Source organism: Mustela erminea, chromosome 14 (genome assembly GCF_009829155.1).
Source record: "Mustela erminea isolate mMusErm1 chromosome 14, mMusErm1.Pri, whole genome shotgun sequence".
NCBI lineage: Eukaryota > Metazoa > Chordata > Mammalia > Carnivora > Mustelidae > Mustela > Mustela erminea.
Genome location: NC_045627.1, coordinates 61,135,899 through 61,157,629, shown reverse-complemented (window position 1 = coordinate 61,157,629; position 21,731 = coordinate 61,135,899). Strand labels below are relative to the sequence as shown.

The window sequence follows — 21,731 nt, the reverse complement described above, 5'->3', positions numbered from 1 at the left end:
ACCCCCAAACAACCAAAAGTGTACAATTCAGTGTTTGTTTGTTTTTAGTATCTTCACAGGTGCAAACATCACTATGGTCCAGTTTAGAACATTTTCATCACCTCAGAAAGAAACTCATTTTGAGAAATGCGTGAAGAGGGGTGCACATTTAACAAAGAGAGAAACTTTCTTTGCTTTGGCTATCACGCTCTGTTCCCTCCTCCTGCTACATCTGTGTCTGTAGATTTCCCGACTCAGGACTTCCATATGAATGCGATCACACAGTCTGTGGTCTTCTGTGTTTTCTTTCATATAACATAGCGTTTCCAAGGTTCATCCGAGTTGTAGCATGTGTCAGCACTTCATTTCTTTTTAAGGCTGAATCGTGTGGTCTTCAAATTTCCTTCTGCTGAAGGGAAAGCATTTGGATTTTACTTTTTCGAAAGACATCTTTGTTTATTGAAATCAAGGAGAATCTTGGCTCCTTGTTTTTGAAAGAGCGTGGGAAGCAAGATGAAATGAAATGGAATGAGCCTACCCTGGCTCCTGATGGCATCTATTGCATTTACGCATGGGAGAGAGGAGACAAAGAAGGCATAAGTGACTTCCCCAAGTGACTGAGTCTGTGGCTGGATGAAGACCAGAATCCTTTCCTCCATGTGTCAGCCTTCAGATCTTTGAAGAAAGCTTGCATACTTTTTCTTGCCCCTTTTTTTTAAAAAATTGAAGGTACATTTAATTTTTTGTGATAGTAACTCCCATCTGATTCTTGAGTTCTCTCAGTACTCCCATCAAGTCTTTAAACTTGAAAGCTTCAGAGTCTGGAAGCTCCTTCTGTGAGTCCTTACCAGACCCCTCCCCATCCTGATCACCTTCCCTAGCTCACAAGCCTTTTCAGTAGGGTGCTTGGGAAAGATGACCGGGGAACTAGAGTCACTTGCAGACTAAAGAAATGGTCTGGGCTGGGTATTTTGAAAAGCTGCCTGCCACTTCCTCCCTCTTCTTTTCTCAGATGGATTCTGAATCTTTCTAAGGAAGCTCTTTTTCAGTCACTGTCTTTCTTAACCACTGCTGTCGCTGTTGCTACAAGCCTCCCTCCCCCGCCTCTCACCCCACTCCACCCACGCCCGCTGCTACCCACATTGCTTTCTCCTATAGCCCAGGCTGTTCTAAAAGCTCTACAAGGACAAAGACCCATCCTCATTTCTGTTTGGGATTTATGGACACCTCTTGGTTCATGGATTTCATTTCTCTCTTTTTTATAAAAGATTTTATTCATTTATTTGTTTGAGAAAACAGGGTGACAGCATGAGCAGGGGGGAGAGGGAGAAGCAGACTCCCTGCTGAGCTGGGACCCAGACTCGGGGCTCAATCTCAGGACCCTGGGATCATGACCTGAGCAGAAGGCCAGAGGCTTAATGGACTGAGCCACCCAGGCGCCCACATGGATTTCATTTTTCTTTTTCTTTCTTCTTCTTCCTTTTTTTTTTTTTTTTAACATTTTTAAAATATATATTCAGTTAATTAACATTTAATGTATTATTGGTTTCAGAGGTACAGGTCTGTGATTCTTCAGTCTTTTTTTTTTTTTAAGAATTTATTTATTTACTTGACAGAGAGAGATCACAAGTAGGCAGAGAGAGAGAGGAGGAAGCAGGCTCCCTGCTGAGCAGAGAGCCCGATGCGGGACTCAATCCCAGGACCCTGGGATCATGACCTGAGCTGAAGGCAGTGGCTTAACCCACTGAGCCACCCAGGCACCCCTGTGATTCTTCAGTCTTATATAACACCCAGTGCTCATTACATCACATGTCCTCCTCAATGTCTATCACCCAGTTATCCCATCCCCCATCCCTCTCCCCTCCAGCAACCCTCAGTTTGTTTCCTATGATTAAGAGTCTCTTATGGTTTGTCTCCCTCTCCGGTTTTGTCTTGTTTTATTTTTTTCTCTCTTCCCCTACGATCCTCTGTTTTGTTTCTTAAATTCCACGTATCCGTGAGATCAGAGATTTCATTTTTCTTAATAAACAAACAAACTGGGAGAATTGATTTGGCACGTGTGAGGAAATGACCTGTGGATACAGGTAGGGATTTATCCTTCACGAAAGGGGTGTCCCCGCACAAGAGAGAGTTGCTGACAAAGTGTTTGGTCCTGTGATGTTATTTAGCATATCATGGAGGAACTTTAACTTCCACTTTGGAACTTTTTTTAGAATTTCCCCAGCTTTCAGTTTCAGCAGTGAAGCAAAATTCAAGAAGGTGATAGATTTCCTTGTCCTCATTTACACTGAGGCAAAATTTGCTTAGACTTAGTATACTGGTCTCAAGTCACGGCACAAGTGGGTGACCAAGTAGCTTGTCATATTAATGAGTCTGAGGCACTAACCACTTTGTTTTCAAGTACTTTTGCTCAAAGGAGTGTGTGTGTGTGTGGGGGGGTCGAGTGTCAAATTTAACACCAGAACCCCAGGAATGAGACATTTTCCATGTTTTCCATACAGAAGAGGTTAACCCCATAAGTGTTTTTTAATTTAAATTGTATTTTAAAATTTTTATTTTAGAAGTTTTAGATTTATTGGAAAACTGAAGATGTTAGAGTTCTCATATATCCCATAGCCAGTTTCCGTCATTATTAATATTTGCGCTCCCTTTGATGACTAGAGGTCTTTGACACCCAGCAGATACTACGTTGCCCTGGTAACAGAGGACCAGGTCGTGTTGAGGCAGGATTCAGGATGAAATGAACACTCACTCCCTCCCTGATCCCAGAAATTGTCATTTGAAATTGTTGGTTGACTTTGCTTTGGGTCACTGTCTCCTCATAAAAGTGGCATCTGTCATGGCCACATGTCAGGGCATTCTAAAGTTGCTACTTGCTTTTCCTGCTAAGTCAGTCATTGTTCCAAGATCTGAGTTGCTTTCTTAAGAGTACTTATTATGCTCTCGGAAATACTCTTCTCTCTTCCTTATTTCTCTACCATCCACTGAAAACGTTACCAGTAGCTTCATCACTAATATATGGGACCACAGCCCGCCTTCCCCAAGATCTTATTCTCCTTCTAGCCCATTTGTAAAAAATTGTTGACGTGATTTTGCTAGTATATTTGTCAGTATAGGTGGGGGTGTTGGTAAAAAGCTCCTGCTTTTTACTTTTGCATTTTTAAAAAAAAATTATTTATTTATTTATTTGACAAGCGATCACAAGTAGGCAGAGAGGCAGGCAGAGAGAGAGGGGGAGGCAGGCTCCCCACTGAGCAGAGAGCCTGACACAGGGCTTGATCCCAGGACCCTGAGATCATGACTTGAGCCGAAGGCAGAGGCTTTAACCCACTGAGCCACCCAGGCACCCCTATTTGTATGATTCTTGACCGAATCCCTGATGGGAGGCAGCAGGTGGACTGGTGGGAGGACTGGACAAGAGACCAGGGGACACCCTGAGGTTCAGTCCTGGCTTCGTGACTAGTTTGCTGGGTGTGAGTTTAAGCGAGTCCCTTCATCTTCCCTGATGAAACGTTTCTTTTATCTGTAAATGAGGAGTTTGGGCCAGGTGATCCCCCAAAGCTCTTTTTAACTCACTGCTTCTCTAAGGCTTTGGACTCTGTTTCTGGCATTTATGTCTTATGAGAGGAAGAAAGCCTATGTCCATGGTGAGGGACACCCTACTGATGGTATTTTTTTTTTTTTTTAAGATTTTACTTACTTATTTATTTGAGAGAGAGAGAGAGAGAGAGAGAGAGAGAGAGAGAATGGGTGGGGAGGGTCAGAGGGAGAAGTAGACTCCTTGCAGAGCAGGGAGCCCCATGCGGGACTTGATCCTGGGACTCCAGGATCATGACCTGAGCTGAAGGCAGTCGTTTAATCGACCTGAGGCACCCAGGCGCCCTTCCCCACCAATGGTATTATGTATATCAAAGCATTAAATCACCCACAGCTGCTGCTTATGTTTATGCCTTGTTTCTATTAATGCGAGGAGGAGGACACCAGCTACCAATTATTGAAGGCTTACCACATGTCAAGTGCTGTGCTTAGCACTTTATATGAAATATCTAATTTAATTCTCACAAATCACTGATAAATATTGCCATTATATTTCTATTTCCAGGATAAGTCAACTGAGGTTTAGACTATTAAAGTAACATGCCTAAGGTGACAAAGCTAACAATTCACAGAGCCAGGATGCCAACTCTGGCCACCTGATTCTATACCTGTGCTTCTAACCACTGTATTTGGGAAAGAGCCATGTTCTGGGGCCAAACTGTCTGAGTTCAAATTCTGACTCTGTTGGGGCGCCTGGGTGGCTCAGTGGGTTAGGCCTCTCTGCCTTCGGCTCAGGTCATGGTCTCAGGGTCCTGGGATCGAGCCCCGCATCAGGCTCTTTGCTCAGCAGGGAGCCCGCTTCCCCCACCCCCCAATCGCCTGCCTCTCTGCCTACTTGTGTTCTCTCTCTGTCAAATAAATAAATAAAATCTTAAAAAAAAAATTCTGACTCTGTCACCACGGGTAAAATACGTAAGCTGCCACACCTTTGTTTTCTCGTCTTTAAAAGGGAGGCTACTAGTATTCTCTACCTTGTAAGGTTGCTGCCATGATTAAAGGAGTTTACTAGGCAATGTGCTTGGAAGGGCGTCTGGAACACAGGAAGCCCTACATAAAGTGCTTGCTCTTGGTGTCGTCATCGTTGTCATCATCATCCGTCATCATCATCTTATCTGGCGTCAGCTGTAGGTGGAAGAGCATGGCAGCAGAAGCGACAGCTTATGGAAAGTTCTAGAAATGGCGTGGCGTCTCGGGGCAGAGACAGGGACCTGTCTAGGTCCGGCTAGAACGCAGCTCGGAAGTAGGGGAGAGGTATGACGGCTCCCGTAGGGACAGACTATGAAAGATGGTGGGGCCAGGACCCCGTCTGCATGCTTGATCGCGCAGGGCGTGGGAGCCCTAGGAAGAGCAGGTGTGTCACCGTGCTTCTCCGCCTCGTTCTCACTCAGGGGCGGTTGGAAGATGCGACATCCTCATCGTGTACAGCCCGGATGCCGAGGAGTGGTGCCAGTACCTCCAGGACCTCTTTCTGGCCAGCCGGCAGGTGCGCAGCCAGAAGATGCTGACTTACAGGCTGAGCTCCGACACCTCCTTCTCGGCCAAGGACCTGAACTTCTTCCTCGGCGCCCGCTGTGTCGTGGTGCTCCTGTCCGCCGAGATGGCGCAGTGCTTCTGCCAGCCGGCCCTGCTGCCCCCGCTGCAGAGAGCCTTCCACCCGCCCCACCGCGTGGTGCGGCTGCTGTGTGGGGTGCAGGACAGCGAGGAGTTCCTGGACTACTTTCCCGACTGGGCGCACTGGCAGGAGCTCACCTGTGACGACGAGCCTGAGACCTACGTGGCAGCGGTGAAGAAGGCCATTTCCGAAGGTAAGGTTGTCTTCTCAAGGAAAGCTAACCAAGCCTTAAAAAAAAAAAAAAGGCTCATCCAGGCCCCAGGCATTTTAGGTGAGACAGCTTTCCTGCCTGTGAGCTGCTTCCAATTTATCATCAGGGACCTTAGGACTGTTGCAGAAAACGTGTCACTTTGGACAACATGTTTAGAGAGAAATACCCTTCTTCTCTATTTCCCACTAGCTGAGCTTCTGTCTTTTGTCCTGTTTCTCCTTTTAAAGTGGGAAGGTTCTGGTCCCCTTGGCCAGGGCTCATGACTTCATTGGCCCCAGGAAGTGTGACCTACACTCTGATGAACAGTAGCGGAAGGCGCGTTCTGGGATGGAGGCATGTCACAGCTCTTCCTCTTTTGCTTTCTATTTTTGCCTCAGTGTGGGCTCTGAGTGGGCTCTGTGTTTATCTCTGTTCCCTTGCTATTTGAGGTCTTACATACCTAATGCCAGCCAAGAAGCCTGGACAGTTATGGGTTGATTTAACAGGGCTCAGTTATCCCTGCTGGGACATCCAACCCGTCTCCTCTGATGGGCTGAATCAAGAATTCACTAATTCCCAGTGACCTGACAAAGCTGATGTAGCTTCCTCGGTACTTTTATCCAGCAATAGGCTGCTCTAAACCAATAAATAGGGCCAGATCTCTTAGCCTAGTGGGATCCTGGCTAATTTGTGATATAAATGACAAGCATTAATATAAAACATGTCTCACCTGGATAAGAAATTCTTCTAGGGTTTGCTTTTCCTTACTTCAGAGGATCACAGTGATAGAAAATGCACATAATCCAGTCCTACATGATTGTTCCTCGTCGCCTTGAGGGAGTTTTGATTTGCCTAAACTTATAAAGAACTGAAGCACAAGTAGCTATTTCTGCAGATGGGCTTCTGTCCCTGCGGGTCCCTTACGATCTTGTGGACAGGTCACTGTGACCCACCAGCCCATCATTCAGGGCTCCGTGGACTTATTGTCCCTGTGCTATCTTCTCATGCTGCATGACCTAACAGATTGCTCTTTAAGATATTCCTGTTATTAAAAAAAATACATGATAGGAAGGATTCTTTTAATATCGTTTCAAAGAGCCTAATGTTTAGATGTGTGGATAAATCGATCGCCTATAATCATTTACTATTTACTAAGGACTCTGGCTCTGTATGCTCTGAGCCTTCAACTTCAAATGTTTCCGAAAGAATGAAGTGTTCCACAGTGTTTCTGTTCTGTGGTGTTTCTGTTCTGGGAACAAATAACCTGTCATCAGAAAGAGCTTATTTTAATGGGAGATTAAAATAAGCTTCTCGGTGGAAACTCTGCTGTTCAGCATCAGTGGATAGGTAGGGACAGATGGAGTTCTAGGAAAGAGAAGGAAGAGTGGTGGCTTATGGCTCTGTGGTGTTAAGACTTGTGGACTTTGGGATCTGAGGGGTCTGTGTGTGCCAGGATGGCTTGCTTTTCAGGTATACATAGCCATGGCCCTTGGTCGACCCAGTAATGTGGTGCTGTATCTCTGGTTTTTACACTGGGCAAGCTTCTTGAACAAACTCCAGACTCAAGAGTCTGGCAGTATGCCAGAGAGATCATTGAGCAGGGATAGGGACACTCCATGGCGCTAACTAGGTGCCCAGTACTGAGCAAGTCACTTACCCTCTCTGGGCTTCCATTTCCTTCCCTGTAAGAGGCCAGAATGAGACTTGATCTGAGATACTTTCCAGGGTTGATAACCGATGATTCCCCAAGGCCAGAGAGTCTCGAACATTTCTGAAGCATCACCTTCTCATCACCATTTCATACATGCTTTGACTCCCAGGAAGCTTAGGGTTAAAACAATGTTTAAGAACAGTACTATCCTAAACTAGGTTTCTGATATGATTATGCCTTTAGCTATATTCTCTATAACTTGTGACAACTTATTCTGATACTTCTCTGGTACACATGAGGTTTTCCTAAGGTTCCTCAAAATAAAAGCAAAAAATTAAATTTTCATATACCCCACTACAACAAGATGACCTTCTCTCATAGAATTAAATACATAAATACATGAGACTTGTATCTTCAACTTTCTGTGTTAAGAAAGAAAATCCCAGTAGGAAATGTAATGGGAAGTTGATAATGGGGTTGAATTAATAGTAGGGACAGTAATTATAGAGTTACTGATTGTAGGGTTGTTGAAAGTTATAGGGAGACAAATTTCTGGAAACCTTTCTAATGGAGCGTGCAAAGGTGGAACAGATTGCCTTTGGAGGTGGTGAGTTCCACACCCCTGGGAGTATGTGAGTGGAGACTGTCGAGGTGCCCTAAAGGGATTCAGCTTTGGAGTCATGGGTGGGCCATGTGACCTTCACAGCCTCTTGACCACAAAATTCCCTTACATGAAATTCCTCTTTTTCAGCAAGAACACATTTCTTCTTCTTCTTCTTTTTTTAAAAAAATTTTTAAAAAAGATTTTATTTATTTGACAGAGAGAGATCACAATTAGGCAGAGAGACAGGCAGAGAGAGAGGGAGAAGCAGGCTTCCCGCTGAGCTGAGAGCCCGATGTGGGGCTCGATCCCAGGACCCTGAGATCATGGCCTGATCCGAAGGCAGAGGCTTAACTGCTGAACCACCAAAGCGCCCCTCTTTTTTTTTTTTTTTTTTTAAGATTTTATTTATTTATTGGGGGGAAGGCACAGAGAGAGGAGAATGAATCCCAAGCAGATTGCGCACTGAGCACAGAGCCTAGCACGGGGCTCGATCTCACGAACCTGAGATCATGACCTGAGCTAAAATCAACAGTCAAACACTTAACAGACTAAGCCACCCAGCCAGACGCCCTGGAAACACATTTATATTGTAAATCTTGTCTTCCTCCTGTACCAGGTCTCCCTGGGGGTTCTTTCTAATTTTCCCCTGAATAAATAGTGGTCATGTTTCTCCTATGACCTCAGCAGAAGGTAAATGTAAAAAAAAGACCTCAAGTTATAATCCCTGTAATCCTTAAAAATGGTAAAGCTCCCAGCATATTTGTGTGTGTGTGTGTGTGTGTATATATATATTTTCTTAACACTGTAGTACCTTTTGGAAAAACATGACTACTCATGAAGATAGACACTGAGACTATTTGAAATTTAGGCTAAGTTTTAGAATATTTAAAACTTAAAGATTAAAACTTTAGAGAGCAGAGCTGGTAATAAGATAATTATTCCAGAAACTTAGAGTAAATGGTGTTATAGGTAGTCAATTATACTTCTTTTGCTGCTGCATTATCTAAACAAGTGATTCTCAAACTTTCCTGTGTTCAGGAGGACTTGGGGATTTTGTCAGTATGCACATTCTGACTTGGTAGGTCTGGGTGGGGCCCAAGAGTTAGTATTTATTTCTTCTTCTCTTCTTCTTTTTTTTTTTTTTTTAAGTTTTTATTTATTTTAGAGAGAGAATGTGATAGAGAGATCACGAGCAGGGCGGAGGGGAAGAGAGAGTAGCAGACTCCCTGCTAAACACGGAGCCTGACGCAGGACTTGATCCCAGGACTGTGGGATCGTGACCTGAGCTGAAGGCAGGTGCTTAACCAACTGAACCACCCAGGCACCCAAGATTCCACATTTCTAACAAGTTCCCAGATGATGCTGATGCTGCTGGTCAAGGGTCCACTGGGTATGTGAGCAAGGGTCTAAGCCCCTCGTCCTTTGCCAGGTCGGTGGTCAGGTCCCTCTGTAGTGCATGGACCATTTTCTCCAATCTCCACTTTTCTGGAAGTAGAGGCACCATCACATCCAGGTGACTGCTTGATACCTGTCAGTTTAGGTATAAAATTCGGCCACTGTTTGGTGCTTAGGCCAACAGATTTCAGAGCCAAGTTCCTGAGTTCTCTTCCTCTGCTCCTACTCACAGATTCGATGTGTGAGCTCTGGCAACTTCTAGTCTCAGTTTTCCAGATGTAAGTGGTCCTGACATTAGAGGAAGGTTATACTTCCATCACGATCCTTACTGCTTTTTCGTTTGATAGGCCTGCTGATCATAATTACCATTCCACTAAAAAGTGTTTTCGAGGTTTTATTTTATTTCCCACCTCCTCTCCAAATTTGTCAGCTACCTTAAAATTGAGCAGATGTTTTAATTAGAGTCTTTAGTGTGTTGGAGCAGGCAGTTTGCTTCCTAGAATCTTCATCTGTAAAATGATGGGGTTGGACCACATGATTTGGAAGGTTTCTTCCAGCCCCCAGCACTGTAATATATCATTATAAGTTTTCCGAGAAGATGGCAAATTACTCAGAACACTGGAATTGATTCTGTTTAGTTGCAAAATGTCTGCAGTGATATATACCCAGTGCACAGAACACTGTACTATTGTTCTGGATTTTTTTTTTTTTAATTTGTTGGGTGATTATTTTAAAATAAGGAAGTGAGAAAAACCCAGGTACAGCATAGAAATTATTTCCTCTTTTTAGTGGAGCTGTATTCTTTGCTGCAAATCTCCCTGGAATACAAAAATAGATTGTTAGTCTGTGTGGGAAAAGACTTGTTAGGTGGTGCTGAGTTTGGTTTCCAAAGTTCTCATCATTGTGTGTGTGTGTGTGTGTGTGTGTGTGTGTGTGTGTGTGTGTGTGTGTAGGGGGAAGGGAAGCAGTAAACCTTATTCTTCTAATATTATTCAGTATTATACTGGAAATCCCACCTGTTTCTTTATATGCATTGTTTTCCCTCTGCCTCCCCTGTCCCCCATCATGCTTGTACTTCAGCAGTTCCAGGTGGTACCCAGAATTATAGTGTATTTTGCCTTTTGTTCCCATGGGGAACATTTAGAGACATATGCGCATATCTGGCCTTCCTTTGAATGTTCTAATCTGAATATTCTACTGGAGTTTAGAAGAAAGATACTTAAAAATGCTTTCAGCTCATCATATGGATTCCAAAATCTTTTCCTAAATATAAAAAGGAATATTTTTTTTCTGAAATGAAGTAAACGTGTGTTCATCATGTTTAAAAAAATTTTTAAAAATACCTATAGATTATTCTTCACTTTTCCCCTTTTACAAATAATGTTGCAACATATCTTCCTGCAGCTTTGTGCCTAAATCTTTGTGGGTCTATGGATTTCCCTGCTCCTCTCTCTGTAGACTCCTGGGGACAGAGCGGCATCACTGCTCTGGGTGTCTTCCTACCTGTCTCCCTATGACCTGAATCCGTGGCCTCTCTTACTACAGGTTTTTGTTGTTGTGCTTTAATTTTTTTTCTTTCCCTTTATGCCTGATTAAGTCCATTATTTACATGTACAGTTTTTCTCGTAGAGATACACATGTGGAGAAATGCTTTTTTGACAGTTATTAGGAGTAACGCAGAGGGCACTTTATGTGCATTTATTCTCCTCCTCTTCCCGCCACGACCCTGCGTGGGTGGATAGTTTTATTGCCATTTCTCAGACGAGAAAACTAAGGTTCAGAGAGTGTAAATGACTTGCACAAAGACAGGAACACCTCTCTTTGGAACTGAGGGCCTTCGGACTCTAGAATGCTCTCCACGTTGCCTTGCTTTCTCCTAAGTCTCCTTTCACTGCCCTTGTTTTCCATGGGGAGACAGGAGGGGTGAAGAAAGCTCATGGAAGAAGCAGTATCACGGATGAGGAAGCTCCCTGAGTTCTCTAGACCACTTTGTTTCAAGGGCCGGTGAGTGGGCTCCTGCCCCAGACGTACTGAAACAGACTCTCAGGGGGTTAGTCCCAAGAAGGTGAATTTCCACAAGCCTTGCCCATTGCTTCTGAGGCACATCCGTGTTCTGGGGGCTCTGCTCTTTGCCTGGTGCCCTGTCCCTCAGCCTTCTGCTTAGAGGAGCAGGCGGCAGCTCAGGCCCCTGTGATGAGGCGGGTCACGGGGCAGAGGTCCCAGGGGCTTGGAGCTTGGCCACACGCATGACTCGCTTCCACGTCACAGGGAGCAGCCCTCAGAGAAGGGGGGAGGGTCAGACCCTTGTAGCAAAGGGGAAGTCACTGCACCCTCCCTGCTCTCCTTCATGCGGTGGCCATACTGATGGTAAGTCATTCACTTCTGGGGCTTCTGTGGTTCCCTGCAGAGGCTGAGGGGAGAATCTGACCTTTGGCCTCTTGAGTCGGACTAAATTTTGTTCTGCTGCTCTTCTGCCTAAAGGCTGTGGGTGTTTGGATCTGCTCTTTCTCTGCTGTGGCTTAACCACTCTGCAGTGGGCTCCTGAAGCCTCCCGAAATGTCCCCCTGCAAGGAGACTTTCTTCAGTACCCTCATTCCCTTTCCGCAATAATCTTTGACTCGGGGAAGAAGGTGCCCGGCTGGGGTAGCTGACTGACATCCACCCTGCTGTTCGCTGAAAAGTCACAGCGTGTCCCAGGGTCCTTTGGGTTTCCCTTGCCAGGTGCCCTGCCCGCCCTGTAAGATAAGGTAAGTTCACCCTGGGAGCTGCGCCTGAAACAATTAAAAAGGGCGAGTCGATGTGGGGGCCCTTGGAACTTTCCCCCCCTGAGGCCTCTGAGGTCCCCACGATTATGAATTTTCCCACAGAGCCGTGAGCCCCAGGTGGCGCGGTACAATTGGCTGCCCCTGCAGCTTCGTCAGCGGCTCCGGAGGAGGCTGCCTCCTCCCAGTTCATTAGCTTTCCTGTGGCCCCTGGAGGAAGGTATCTGCAAGTCCCTTTGTCAGCTGTGGTTGGTTGGTTGGTGAGATGCAGTGAAGAGGGAGTGATGAATGTTCAAGATTCCTCTTCTGGGAAAATATCCTTCACACCTGTCTTTGTCTCGATTTTTCTATCACACGCTGGGATGGAAATACTAGATATAGGAATTTCTCTGGTTACTTTCTTACCCTGTTATTTCGGTATGTTTTTGATCTTGCTTCTTCTGGGACTGTTGGTGGTAAAAAATACTAGAACTCAGGAGGAACCTGACACAGGTTTTACCCTTTTCTATAGACATTCTTTCATTTGGTCCATGCAGTTTCCCTGTAAGGAAGATCTTATTTTATGCCCATTTTAAAGATGAGGAAAACAAGCCCTAGGCAGGTACAGTGACTTATCCAAAGTCATGCAGCTGCTTGTCCATAAAATGTCAGGACAAGGACCTCCTGCTATCCAGTCCAAGGCCTACTCATGGTCTTATCTATATACCACAACCAGCTTTTCATCTGATATATATTCCCTGGGCATCTACCATTTCCAACGTCCTGTGCTGGGATAGAGCAGGGAAAAGACAGATGTAGTCACTGCTGTAATGGGGGCTACGTTCTAGAGCAGTGCTGTCCAAAAAAGGTACAATGTGAGCCACATGTGGAATTTAAGGTTTTCTTGTAGCTGCAGAAAAAGAAAAAAGTAAAAAGAAATTTTAATAATATGGCTTACTTTTTTTCTTTTTCTTTTTTTAAAAGATTTTATTTATTTATTTGACAGAGAGAGAGATCACAAATAGGCAGAGAGGCAGGCAGAGAGAGGGAAACAAGCTCCCAACCGAGCAGAGAGCCTGATGTGGCGCTCAATCCCAGGATCCTGAGACCATGACCTGAGCCGAAGGCAGGGGCTTAACCCACTGAGCCACCCAGGTGCCCCTAATATGGCTTACTTAAGCCAATATATCTAAAATATTGTCATTTCAACATATAATCAATATGAATAGTATCAATGAGATATTTTACATCTTTTTTTTTTCTTTTTTAATACCAAGTCTTTGAAATCTAGTACGTAGTTTACACTTCGAGAATACACTGCAAATGTTCAACAGCCAGCTGTGGCCAGTGGCTACCATACTGGACAGTGTAGATCAAGAACGGTGCTTACTTTTTGGAGAATTGGAACCCTATCAGTTAAAATTTAATATGTTAAATGTCATGTGTGTTAACAATATGCCTATCCTGGTTTTTCCATTCATTCATGTATTTGGTCAATAAGTCATTTAGAAAGTTTTGAATGAACATCTGTCTGCCAGGTGCTGGCCTATATATAATACCTCTTTATCTTTTTATTTCCTTTCTTCCCTTTCTATATTTTGTTAGCTGTTTAGCTGTATTCCCAGGCTCTAGAAGTTCAGTGTCAGTTGAGACAGTATTAGCTTTGATTAACAAGAGATTTCTGTCCTTGAAATGACCAGGTTATCATCCGGACCAGTGAGACTGAGTTCCTGGCTACCTAAGTGAAGACAGTCGAACCAGGGTGTTTGTAGATATATAATTTTAAAAAGTTACATTTATACCAATATATGCATAGAGAGCTTTTTTTCTTGGAAGGATACACAAGAATTTTTTTTAAAGAAGATTTTATTTATTTATTTATTTGATAGAGAGAGATCACAAGCAGGCAGAGAGTGGGGGAAACAGGCTCCCTGCTGAGCAGAGAGCCCGATGCGGGGCTCGAACCCAGGACCCCAAGACCACGATCTGAGCCAAAGGCAGAAGCTTAACCCACTGAGCCACCCAGGTGCCCCAAGAAATTTTTTTTTTTAAAGACCTTTTATTTATTTATTTGACAGAGAGGTCACACGTAGGCAGAGAGGCAGGCAGAGAGAAAGGAGGAAGCAGGCTCCCTCCTGAGCAGAGAGTCTGAAGTGGGGCTTGATCCCAAGACCCTGAGATCATGACCTGAACCGAAGGCAGAGGCTTAACCCGCTGAGCCACCCAGGGGCCCCAAGAAATTTTTGGTAGTAGTTGCTTTTGGGTGGATGGAAGGCTTTTTGTCTTAGACGTTTCTCTGCCGTTTCCCTTTATCTACTATGTTCATGTTTTACTTTCAGTTAGGAATTTTAAAAGAGAGAAATGATGGAGTTGTGGGGAATTCCAGGATCCAGAGGAAGGAGTTGGGTTTGTACCCAGCTAATCCAAGTAGGTTGAATTCAGGTTAAATTCGTTTATATGAACTCCTTGGCCTTTTTCTCAGAGTCATGGGACTGATCTTCTGGGTCAGGGGGAGAGATAGGGCATTGGTTTGTTTACTGTTGTGATATCTGTACCTTCACTCACTCCATATGGGCTAAAGCCTGCTGCTTATCATTAAGTCATATTTTTACACTTGTCAAATCAAATCTGGATTGATGGCCTCTTAGGGTGCTACATATTGTCTTTATGACAAGAAGTAAGAAAACATGGGTGTATATTTCACGGACTCTGACACTAACTGCTTTTGCCTCCTTGGGCACGTCACTTGGACGAGTCACCCTATATCCGTTCTTATCCTTTTCAAAAAGCTGGGAGGTAAGTGCTATGGTCAGTGCTGTGAATTGTGTAAGAATGATGAATCACAGACCTGTACCTTGAAACAAATAATACATTGTATGTTAATAAAAAAGAAAAGAGAGAACTCTCAGGGTGATAGAAATGCTCTATACCTTGATTGCAGTGGTAGTGCCATGACTATGTACCTTTGTTAAAACTCACAGAACTGTGTATACCAAAAGTATGAATTTTACTGTGTGTAAATTATACCTTAATAAACCTGACTTGGAAAAAATTAAAAATAAAATAATAAAAAGCTGGGGCGACTGCAGGTTAACATCTGAGACTTTTACAGCCAATGAAATCCATGTGTTTCCACTGTGTGTGGTTGAACAGGCTTACTTTGCATTGCTGAGTCTTAATCTGACAGTTTTCAAAATTCCATCAAGGTATAGTGTTTTATTTCAGCCAACAAGTTGTCCTTCACAATAGTATTTTAGACAGAACCTTAAATGACATCATAATAGCTTTCAGTTTTATGGACGTTACTCCAAGTTGAGTCTTAGGAGAATATAACATGATGCTGTGGGAATGAAAAAATGCATGTATTTAATATTTTACACATACTGCTTATTATGGTCCATGTGTGGATTTATGAATGTGGCTCTATAGGAAAATAATGGGGTGGGGGGAAATGGAGGGAAATATGCATGACAAAATAGGTCTGTTAATTTCCCGATTATTACAGGATGTTTTGACAGCTTTTCAATTTAGTTTCCACTGCCATTCACATGACTGAGAGTGTGTCCGAGATGACCAAGGAAATAGGATGATTTATGCTATACATGACTCTATCTGCCTGTTGGAGAAATTACTGGAACCACAGGAGGCTTGTCATATGGACTTTTGAGAGGAAGACTTCCTGTTTTAGCTATTTTGCTATAGTTTAGGCAAACAGTGGTTGATTGGTTTTCCAAGACACCCAAGAAATGAGCAAAATCTAATTGATAAAATTGCCTTTTCTGTGGGGAAAAAGCACTTGGAAGCTATTTTAGTTTCACTGTGTTTATGTTTTTAAAGAAAACACTGCTGATATCTTAAGCATGACAAATAGAATATCAATTCCCTATCACTCAGTTCATGGGGGTTGGATGGATGTCTGCATGCATGGGTGCTTTCATGGATGATTGTCTATTTTCCTTACTCTTGGTAGGGAAACTTACTTACTTTTTTTTTTTTTTTTAAAGATTTTGTTTACTTACTTGACAGATAGAGATCACAGGTAGACAGAGAGGCAGACAGAGAGAGATGGGGAAGCAGGTTCCTGGCTGAGCAGAGAGCCCGACTCGAGGCTCGATCCCAGGACCCTGAGATCATGACCTGAGCCAAAGGCAGAGGCTTTAACCCATTGAACCACCCAGGTGCCCCATCTTACTTACTTTTGAATGCTTCTGTTAGAGAGGAAGCTATCCCTCTCATGAGTATCCTCCTTAGATGCGTGTGCTGCTGGTGTCATTTGGATCATCAACCATTTCCCTAGAGCAGGTTTGTCTTGCGTCATGTAGTAGGGATGTAGCTACAGAGAAACTTGAAGCTGATTCAAAGCAAGACAGGGTGATAGAGTACATCTTTTTTATTGGGTCCATACGTAAAAACAGACCATGTATGACATCCTGTTCTCCAAAAGAATCAGTACGCTGTTATAGAAACTAACAATCAGAATCATTTGCTCCGTGAGGGGGTATGGGTGTGTCCCTCTGTAGCAGAGATTAAATTGGATGTGTCCTCTTTAAAGGAGATCATTAAAGTGAAGATATCTGAAGAGTTCAAAAGAGACCTCTAGATTTGGCTTAGTCATTTTGGAAATTCCTTGGTACTTTTTCTTCTGGGTTTATGCCTTCTGCGTATGTGTATCTTCCCTATCGCTCTTACAAGGCTAGACTCATAGCAGCTTCTTATTTAAAAGAATTCTGGTTGAACATACATATTTTGTCTGCCAAGTTGCCAGTTTCACAAACAGCCTGCTGGCTCTCTCTCGAACATCTGATAACACAGGAAGTAGAGGGGAGGCTGATGATGAAATGAAAGTGCTCTAATTTTAAAAGTGGACTAAATAAGTTTCCTTTTACAGCTAATGTCTGAGGCCATAATTGTAGTTAAAGCTTGCAGAAAGGCAGACACCCATCAAAGCTAGCAGACAGAAGAATATTCATGCTAGCTGCTGACCCCCCCCCTTTTTTTTGAGCATGTAAAATGTGGGGAAACATTTCTTGTGCAGGATACAGATTTAGCATTCCTGATGAAGTCAACCTGTTACTTGTTATGGAACAGATTCCCCCTTTCATTTTCTAGAACTTTGTGAATATCATTTCTCAAAGCATTTCTCTGTGTCACCAGAGGTCTCCGGCTGTAATTGTGAAGTGTTCCTGTGTTAGAAGCTTTTCAGGAAAAATGTTAATACTGAAAGAATTGTGCACTCATTTGGCTGCCTGAATGTTTATTTTTGTTTTGTATTCACTTGGAAATCAGAGTCCCAGGGTTTGTAGAAACCCTTCATTTAGCATCATTTCACCCCAGGCCCTTTTATGGGCTAGGGTGTTCATGTGGTTATAACTTGTCCATACTCTGGAAATAAGAGTCTCTGATGGGAGAATAGGGACAGAGAGCCTCTGAGTTCACAGGATCAAAATATAGAATATTAATATTAGAAAAAGGAAACTTTGGGATGATCTGGCCTATTCCCTTTACTTTAAAATGAATGAAGAGGGACCCAGAGGAATTCGAGGACTTACTAATGTTACACAGTTAGTGGCAGAAATGAGACTTAATTTATGTTTATATTTAAAAATATTTATTGAGTTTATGGAGTGGTTGTCATGGGAGTTGCACTCTGCAAGGTCCTGAGAAGATGTGATGATTCCTGCCCTTGCAAAGAGTCTGTGTTTAGGAGAGGGCCATTAAACCACTGTTTGTCCCATTAATTACCTAATGCCAGGTATGTCCAGCATCGTGAGGCAGAAGTCTGAGAGCTCCTTTTGAATAAAAAGGGGACCTGAGATATCTTGACTGCTTCTTTGATAGTTCCTCAATGCATCCATTATGGAAAGAATGAGTTTCCTGAGCAAAGAATGAGTTTCCTGAGTGTCCACCTTGGAAAAGAGAAGGAAGGCTGTGTCTTCCAATGATGGCAGAAGTTATGCAGTTGGTAGGACACTTGGGTGGCTCAGTCAGTTAAGCTTTTTTATTTCATCTCAGATCATGATCTCAGGGTTCTGAGACTGAGCCTTGCATCGGGCTCTGCACTGGGTGTGGGACGTGCTTAAGATTCCCTCTCCCTCTCCGTCAGCTCCTACCCACTCCTCTCTCTTTTCCTGACTCTAAAAAATAAAAAAAAAAAAGCTATGCGTATGGTTGCCTAATGATAACACAGAGCTCAGTTAACCATGGCTTTCAGGCAGGTTAGTCATTTTTCTCAGAGTAATGGTTAGACTGTCTAAAATTCTACAGTAGCTTTATTCAAGCACTCCGTTTTAAAATGAGCGCTTTGTTTCTTTCCTTAAGTTTGAAGACAGCAGTGATGTTAGGGGTTCTACTTCATTTAATGTGTGTTGGTTGGAAGGGTGGGCTAAAGATAAGTTGGAAATTAGTAAGGATCAATATAAAATTCAGCACAGGGTTCAAGAAAATAATTGAACAGTTGTGCAAAACAGAGTGAAGGAATAAATATTTTAAGAGTAACATTTGTAAGAAGATGTAGTGGTTTTAGTTGGAGGCGAGCTAAATGTGGTCGACAGAGCAACGCCACCTTCCAAAAACAGTAAATGCCACAAGAAGGTTTACGAACAGAAGGACTAGGGTCAGAGAAGAGGCTATTCATCTATCCTGGGTTAGTCAGCTTCCCTGGAGGCGTGTTTACTGTTTTCATGGGAGGCACGTACAGATATTCATCTGTCCATTCATCCATTATCGTCCCCCCTCAGGAGAGTGGGGATACCCAGTGCCTGGCAGTGCTGCTCATGTATCAGACCCTCAGGAAACTGTGAAATGACTGAACGGAGTGAAGGAGAGAATTTCACATTCTGTCGCATGATAAACCATTAAAGGAAATAAGTTTGTGGAGAAAAGAAGTTTCACTGGAGCCATGGAAACTGCCTTCCGAGTTTTGAAGTTTCTGTCCCGTGGGAGGCAGAGGGGTGAGACTTTTCTGTTTCCATGGTGGGAAGGGGCAAGGAGCCATCGAGGGAAGTTGCAGTGATGGCAGTGACACGAGTTTAGTTCATAATCCGAAGACAGGTGATGTTGGGAAAAGGTCAAAATGGATATTCTTTTTTTAAGATTTTATTTATTTATTTGATGGACAGAGATCACAAGTAGGCAGAGAGGCAGGCAGAGAAAGAGAGAAGGGGAAGCAGGCTCCCTGCTGAGCAGAGAGCCCAATACGGGGCTCGATCCCAGGACCCTGAGATCATAACCTGAGCTGAAGGCAGAGGCTTTAACCCACCGAGCCACCCAGGTGCCCCCAAAGTGGATATTCTTTTTTTTTTTTATAATTTTTTAAATAAACATATAATGTATTATTAGCCCCAGGGGTACGGGTGTGTGAATCACCAGGTTTTCACACTTCACAGCACTCACCACAGCATATACCCTCCCAATGTCCATAACCCAACCACCCTCCCCCTACCCCCCTCTCCCCCCGCAACCCTCAGTTTGTTTTGTGAGATTAAGAGTCTCTTACGATTTATCTCCCTCCCGATCCCATCTTGTTTCATTTATTCTTTTCCTACCCCCCAAACCCTCCACATTGCATCTCCATTTTCTCATATCAGGGAGATCATATGATAGTTGTCTTTCTCTGACTGACTTATTTTGCTAAGCATAATACCCTCTAGTTCCATCCACATCATAGCAAATGGCAAGATTTCATTTCTTTTGATGGCTGCATAGTATTCCATTGTGTATATATATACACCACCTATTCTTTATCCATTCATCTGTTGATGGACATCTAGGTTCTTTCCATAGTTTGGCTATTGTGGACATTGCTGCTATAAACATTTGGGTGCACGTGCCCCTTTGATCACTACATTTGTATCTTTAGGGTAAATACCCAATAGTATTTACCCTACTTTGGGTAGGGTAAATTTCAATTTTTTGAGGAACCTCCATGCTGTTTTCCAGAGTGGTTGTACCAGCTTGCATTCCCCACCAAAAGTGTAGGAGGGTTCCCCTTTCTCTGCATCCTCGCCAGCATCTGTCATTTCTTGACTTGTTAATTTTAGCCATTCTGACTGGTGTGAGTTGGTATCTCATTGTGGTTTTGATGTGTATTTCCCTGAGGCTGAGTGATGTGGAGCACTTTTTCATGTGTCTTTTGGCCATCTGGATGTCTTCTTTGCAGAAATGTCTGTTCATGTCCTCTGCCCATTTCTTGATTGGATTATTTGTTCTTTGGCTGTTGAATTTGATAAGTTCTTTATAGATTTTGGATACTAACCCTTTATCTGATATGTCGTTTACAAATATCTTCTCTCATTCTGTCAGTTGTTTTTGGTTTTGTTAACTGTTTCCAAAGTGGAAATTCTTAAGCAAAGGTCAAAATTTTGTAGTAAATACAAAAAAGAAGAAAAAAAGTAAATAAATAAAAATTTTAAAATTGGGCTTTATTTTGGAAAGCAAAACTAAACATTAAGAAAGTAAGTTAATTTGATCATATGACACAGTTTTGATTGTAAGTTCAGCTATATGCTAATTATTAAGCCACATAAGGACTGAACCAGCTGTTGCTGGGTTTTATCTAAGAGGGATCAAATATAATTTTCTGACAGTTTGATGCTAGCACAAGATAACCTTCCTTAGTTCATATTTGACTTTTTAAAAACGGTTGTATTGGGGTGCCTGGGTGGCTCAGTGGGTTAAAGCCTCTGCCTTTGGCTCAGGTCATGATCCTAGGGTCCTGGGATCGAGCCCCACATCGGGCTCTCTACTCAGCAGGAAGCCTGCTTCCTCCTCTCTGCCTACTTGTGATCTCTCTCTGTCAAATAAATAAATAGAACCTTTAAAAAAAATAAAAACAGTTGTATTGAAATATGATTGACTTTTACCATTTTAAAAGTTTCCTCTCAGTCATTATGTATTCTTATAATTCACTTTTGATTATTAGGCAGCATTCCTGTGGACTTTTCCTGTCAGTTGGTACCCTTACCCATGGGCAGTGGCTTTACATGTGATTCAGTTTTCCAACATTACTTTCATCAACCTCATAAATTTCTGCATCTTTTGCAAAATCTTGAATAACCTGATACAAGCAAATCACATTGCATTCATGGTTTGTAGTAGAGAAATCCTAAATCTGAATGAGAACAAGCAATAAAAACATGACTTAATGGATGAGAATATATACCATGATTAAGCAAGCAGAGATGTTTAAGTGGAGACCAATTTTGTAAACGATCATTTTGTTAGTAAATACTTTTATGTTATGAAAAATTGAATTTTCTATGTTACCATAGCTATGGAGACGAGATAGGAATACTGGGAAGATGATAAGGCTGTCAGAAGCCTCTAACAAGCTTTGTTCCACCAAGCAGATAACTGAGGGAATGAATATTCTGGCACATTTGTAACCCATTCTATTGCTAGACTAGTTGGGAACCTTTGCTTGGTTGGTGTGAACACTGGCCCCAAGCCAATGCATGATGTCTAACAGTTTATTTGCAATTAGGTCCCAAACCTCATCTCTCCCCGCATTTCCACCCCTACTAGAAAACAAACTGGATTATTCCATTGTAGCATGGCAGAGAGAGAAAGTCCTGGCTTACTGGTTTCCAGGAAAAAGAGCTGGGGGTTTGAGGTGGCCATATGCTCCTTGTGAATCTGCAAGGTGTCACGACTGCTTTAAGATGCAGTCTTGAACTGCCCTTCTGGATAGTGGTCAGACTGGACGAAGCGGCAGCCCTTCTTGTATTATACACAGACTCTGTGTTACCCATCTGGAGTAGCTGTTGGCAGAAGGTGGGTGTGTGGAGAGTTAGGTTGGGGGGGGGGCTGGTATACAGAGGGAACAGATAAGCCAGAGCTCTCTCCGTTTAAGGCCGACTCAGAAAGGTGTGGGTATTACTCTAGACTTATTTGTAAGGAGAGAACCCCAAGTTGGACAAAAGGGAAATTAACAAAGAGGAAGGTCAGGAGTGCAGTTGGTCCTC

The 21,731-nt window shown here is 43.1% G+C and overlaps 1 protein-coding gene across 3 annotated transcripts in view; it reads left to right on the top strand.

The window, feature by feature from the left end:
• PIK3AP1 (phosphoinositide-3-kinase adaptor protein 1) overlaps positions 1-21,731 on the top strand; it is a 114,524-nt gene that overhangs the window by 2,717 nt on the left and 90,076 nt on the right. For 2 of the 3 annotated variants that reach the window (XM_032312033.1, XM_032312034.1), the window contains exon 2: positions 4,965-5,381. In XM_032312033.1, coding sequence (XP_032167924.1) covers positions 4,965-5,381 — 417 coding nt within the window. Of the gene's footprint in view, positions 1-4,964; positions 5,382-11,259; positions 11,396-21,731 lie in introns of those variants that run through there. The other variant, XM_032312035.1, reaches the window with a different exon arrangement.